The following is a 5,583-nucleotide window of genomic DNA, read 5'->3' as shown; positions in this document are numbered from 1 at the left end:
CTTTAAAAAACCCCCCCCCCCCCACACACACACACCATTTGACAGCAACTTCAAATTCTTCCTTTTCTTTCAAAGTATTTAATTATCTCCTTATAATATTATCTACGAAGATCAAGAAGAACCATTCGAGGCTTATCATCTTCTCATAATCATCTTCTCCTGGTTCTCTTGTATTTGCTACCTTCCCCTACTACTTCTATTATTGCTAGTATAGTATTGGTTCAAAATGGCAGCTGCCTCATCTTTGCTCCGTCGTATCAACAGCGCCAGCATTAATAGCAACAACAATAATAAAAACAGTGGTACCTAGAGTAATAACGACACCACCAGTATTACTGCTTCATTGACAAGTGCCTCCCTGCAGCTTACCAACGGTGGCAACAACACTACCAATAGCAGCAAACACCCCCCACACACACCAATATCATTAGCAGTACAAGTAAAAGGAGCAGGTGGGAAGATGATGAGGAAGAGGATGGCTTCTGAGATGATGGAAGTGCAATCAACGATTACTCACCAAAATCATCAGAGGTTATCTCGAGGTAACATCATCAGTGGCACCAACGTGTATTCACTTTCAATATCAGATAACAACAACAACGATGATGATAATGATGTTGGTATGACTAGAAGTACTGGTGCCTCTTCTTTTACGAGTTGTTCCAACAACAACAATATTAACCCTAGTAACCCCAACTCAATCTTATATCCAGTCCTCAACTACCATGCTACGACTTCTATGCTACCTTCTTCCACGCACTTGACAGCAATTACGTCAGGCGGGTCTGCTTCTCTGTCTGTTTCTGGGTTCTTGTCTCCTACAATACTTTCCACCAACTTAATTACTAGCTGCGACGACACCCACACCCACATCCACACCCAATCCCAACTCCCAGCCGTCTGTGGTTTCTCTGGTCTACCCTTGTTCCCTCCAGCTGAAATAAAAAGAAACAATATCCGATCAAACGCCGCCGCCGATCCACCGCCCGGCCTCATCACTACCTCTATTACTGCTCCTACTACTAGTACTGTTGCTTCAGTTTCCATGGAAGATTCCACATCCGCCACTGCTTGGATTGATGGCCTCATAAAGGACCTACTCCACACTTCCACCAATGTGTCCATTCCTCAGCTCATTCAGAATGTGAGGGAGATCATCTACCCTTGCAACCCCAATCTGGCCTCCCTCCTCGAGTACAGGCTCCGTTCTTTGACAGACCCAATAATCCCGTCCAATATTCTCCCGGTGGAGAGGAGTAGGAATAAGGAGGCAGCCGCAGCGGTACCATTACCTCTTCAGATCCAGAGGCGTTATAATCAAGGTCATGTCTCTAACTCTGGGCTCACTCTTGATCTTGACAATATCGTCTCTAATTCCGCTCCTCCAGTTTCTTCACATGTTAGTCACTACTCTAACTGGGGACCGACGCCACCTCTCATCTGCCAACCAAACATCCAACAGCAACACCTGCAACCACAAATCCACCTTGTTCATCATGATCAGCATCTGCAACAACAGCAGCAGATGCAACAAGAGAGCCCTTCTTCTACTTCCAATGTTACACCAACTATTCTAGCATTAAATCAAGGACAACCTCCACAACAGCAAGAGCAAGATCAGCAGCAGGAAAAATCATCATCTGCAGAGGCAGAACAGGTAAGCAGCACCACATCCCCTCCCTCTTCATCAGCAGCAGCCAGCCGAGATAAGAAAGAAGAGATGCGGCAGCAAAAGAGAGACGAAGAAGGCTTGCACCTTCTGACCTTACTGCTCCAATGCGCGGAGGCCGTCTCCGCTGATAATTTTGAGGAAGCTAATAAGATGCTACTTGAGATCTCGGAGCTGTCGACGCCATTTGGAACTTCAGCGCAGCGAGTGGCTGCTTACTTCTCGGAGGCTATGTCAGCAAGGCTGGTCAGCTCTTGCTTGGGGATATACGCCACGCTTCCTTCATTGCCCCAAAGCCATACCCAGAAGATGGCTTCGGCCTTTCAGGTGTTCAATGGGATTGGCCCTTTCATCAAGTTCTCTCATTTCACAGCCAACCAAGCGATACAAGAAGCGTTTGAAAGGGAAGAGAGAGTCCACATCATAGATCTGGACGTCATGCAAGGTTTGCAGTGGCCTGGGCTATTTCATATCCTAGCATCTAGGCCAGGTGGACCACCATATGTCCGCTTGACCGGGTTGGGGACCTCTTTAGAGGCTCTTGAAGCAACGGGGAAACGTCTGTCTGATTTCGCAGACAAACTGGGACTTCCCTTTGAGTTCATTCCAGTGGCCGAAAAGGTTGGAAATTTGGAGCCAGAGAGGCTTAATGTGAGCAAGAGGGAGGCTGTGGCCGTCCACTGGTTGCAACACTCGCTCTACGATGTCACCGGTTCCGATACAAATATGCTTTGTCTGTTGCAAAGGTATTAACTTAATCATCATCATCATCTCTGACTACGTCGTAAGTATTATTTACTACTTACTCACAAGATCATAACACGAGATCCCATACCTAAAAAAGGGTTCATAATATATCGTCTGATCTCATTCTCCTCCTCTCTTTCCTTTTGATTTGCTTTTCTTATACAAAAAAAAAGCATTTCTTTTTGACTTATAACACAGACACATTTTCCTATATATATATATATATATATATATATATATATTGTAGGAGCAAGCTGGAGCTTATCAGCTAATAATAAGTTTTGTTTTCATATTATATTCTATACATCAAATGGGTAGATGCTAATGATAATGACTTGAAATTTATTATTTTTCTTGTACTAGTAGATATGATTTTGGAAGTATTGGATTAATGAATCATATTACCTTGAATTTGCAATGAGATTTAGTGCATGATTTGATATCCACATATACTCTATTTTGTTACTACACTATACACATAAATTTAAATTAAGAGCCAGCCCCATCCAGCCAATATTAACTGTTCCAGTATCCATGTTGAGCTAGTTAAGCTAGGTTATGGATAAATTAATTTAGCACGCACCACGCTCGTGGTCGCTAATGGGATGGGGTGGATGGATTCTGTTGCAGGTTGGCACCAAAAGTAGTGACTGTGGTAGAACAGGACCTAAGCCATGCGGGATCCTTCCTGGGAAGGTTTGTGGAGGCCATACACTACTACTCCGCATTGTTCGACTCCTTGGGAGCAAGCTATGGGGAGGAGAGTGAGGAGAGGCATGTAGTGGAGCAGCAGTTGCTCTCCAGAGAGATACGCAATGTATTGGCCGTGGGAGGTCCATCCAGAAGTGGGGATGTCAAGTTCCACAACTGGAGGGAAAAACTACAACAGTCCGGGTTCAAAGGCATCTCTCTTGCTGGGAATGCTGCTACACAAGCCACTTTGCTCCTTGGCATGTTCCCCTCTGATGGTTATACATTAGTGGAGGATAATGGCACCCTCAAGCTTGGTTGGAAAGACCTTTGCTTGCTCACTGCATCTGCCTGGAGGCCTTTTCATGACACTATTGAAACTGCCACTACCATCCCTCACCACCACCACCACCACCAACAACAACACCACCACCACCACCGCTTTGTCACTGCCTAGCTAGCTATCTGGTTAATTTGCTTGCCTACTTTTCATTGTTGTTCCCAAACAGCATGAATTAAACCTTTTTGTTTCCATCCCATTTTGTCTTCTACATTGGACTATGGATATAAAAAGCTTGCAGATAGTTTTTATTCGTCATGTAGAGTAACCAGACGCTTTTTTTTTCAAGAAAAAAATTTCATCCGTTTTCCGTGTACAAGTTACAAGTAAATTCACATGATTTTTATGAAAAAAACACGCAAATTTCAAGTGACTATCTAACATTTTTGTTAATTGAAACTAATTTTTGTCTATTGATACATTAATCAAGAAAAAAAAATTATTTTGATATTTCTCTAAAAATTAAAAAATGTATAGCTAAGGGAACTGGAAAATACCAATGGCATAATCTTTCATGTAAGAAATAAAACTTGCGTCCTCACGAGAGGGTTTGCCTTAAAAAAACATCACGGTTTATCATGTCCATAAGACACGCCAAAGGTCTCATAGAGTTGAAGTGAATGTTGACCTGATACCGTTCGTGACATCCCAAACTTAGAAAAGGGGCTTGATATGGGATTGAACATCCTATGAACTTACAAATACAAGACCAAAGTTGGGTTCGTTATCCCTACCATCTAAAAGGAATCACAATATTAATAATAATCATAAAAAAAAAATCACATAACACAGATTTCATATGGTTAGAAAAACAGGCTTAAAGCACATATTTTAAGGAAATATGTCTCATAATGGAAATCCTATAAGGTTTGCTTTGTTAGGCAAAACTAATCCTAAACCCATGGAATTTCTTTTGGTGAATACGAAATCCTTAGTGATGGTTTTATCCTTTAGAGCACAAACGTCCAAAGCTTCACCAGTTTTCCATGCTTCCATAGCTTCTAACCTAGCTCCGTTAGAAAGGGTCAAATTGGTTCCTTTAAGGTGGTTTTGTTGGAACTAGGAATGCTATTCCCCCTTCCTTTCTGGTTTGAATTCATGACGCACTAGGCTAGTTACTTTTGGCCCTAGCAATTAGAGCTTGTCATGCGTTTTCTTCTAATCCCAACTTTGCGCTTTGGTGCAGGTTTCTTTCCTCCATTCTTTCAATTAAGATAACCAATTCTTTGAGCATATCTTCGTGCAGCCACTCAACCGTGGGTTTAATGGAGAGAGGGCTCAAGGCCTGGAAAAACTTGCTGATCTTCTAGAGCTACTGGGCTGAGAAAATATTCTTGCTGGAGAGCAGGGAAAAGGCTTCACACTTAATGGGCTCGCCATAGGAGCAGAAGCCGCGTCATTTTGCAAGGTTGAAAGAGAGATTCTCTATAGACCCTTGGTTGCGCAACCGTGTGCAATCCAACTACTTTCGAGCAGGCTTCACATGGATTTTAACTGATATCAGGGTTGTTGGCATCGAAGATGGTCACCTAGCTCGAGCAACCCCATCTTTACTGGCGCAGCCTCACGCTCCCATTACAACAGTCACCATTGCAGCTGCCTATCTACCATCGCAGCAGACCATGGTTGTTAAAATCACGATTTTGACACGGTATGGAAAGTACTAAACAAACTCGAATCGTAAAAACAGATTGGTTGTTAAAATCACGATTTTGACACGGCATGGAAAGTACTAAACAAAATTGAATCGTAAAAACAGATTGTAAAATCATAAGAAATTTTAAAATATATAAAAAAAAATTCATGCTTCAAATATATAGTATATACTGTGGCATTCAATTCAACAATTTTCTCACCCGATCAATTCCATTCAATTCAACATTATACATATACAAATTACAGGACTGGGCAAAATGAATTACAGGGCAAAATACAAATCTATTAGAAGATTTTGAAGGCAAAATGAACAGGGCAAAATGCAAATCTTTATTACCGGACAATTAAACTCAACACTTAACAGGGCAAAATACAAATCTATTACAGGGGCAAAATCTACTACTGCAGTGATGATGATGAAGGCAAAATGAACTTACGGTGTCGCCCGCTGCTGTTGAAGATGATGATGATGAGCTAAACG

General features: G+C 42.1%; 1 protein-coding gene across 1 annotated transcript; it reads left to right on the top strand.

The window, feature by feature from the left end:
• Nucleotides 1–312: 312 nt before the first annotated feature.
• On the top strand, nt 313–3,750 carry LOC105117120 (protein SCARECROW-like). Its single transcript, XM_011014673.1, has 2 exons — nt 313–2,415; nt 3,047–3,750. Exons 1-2 carry the CDS (start codon nt 461–463, stop codon nt 3,561–3,563), a joined length of 2,472 nt encoding a protein of 823 aa, XP_011012975.1. The 5' UTR covers nt 313–460; the 3' UTR covers nt 3,564–3,750.
• The last annotated feature ends 1,833 nt before the right edge of the window (nt 3,751–5,583 follow it).

The sequence above is a fragment of the Populus euphratica genome, unplaced genomic scaffold (assembly GCF_000495115.2).
Source record: "Populus euphratica unplaced genomic scaffold, PopEup_1.0 scaffold1187.1, whole genome shotgun sequence".
In the NCBI taxonomy this organism is placed as follows: domain Eukaryota; kingdom Viridiplantae; phylum Streptophyta; class Magnoliopsida; order Malpighiales; family Salicaceae; genus Populus; species Populus euphratica.
The sequence above is the reverse complement of the archived record's forward strand: the minus strand, read 5'-3'. Positions and strand labels throughout refer to the sequence as shown.

What these genes read in the sequence shown, in the direction of transcription:
- LOC105117120 (XM_011014673.1), top strand. Translation starts at nt 461, where the DNA reads ATGATGAGGAAGAGGATGGCTTCTGAGATGATGGAAGTGCAATCAACG. An exon ending in ATGCTTTGTCTGTTGCAAAG is followed by an intron (nt 2,416 to 3,046) that starts GTATTAACTTAA and finishes ATTCTGTTGCAG; the next exon opens with GTTGGCACCAAAAGTAGTGA.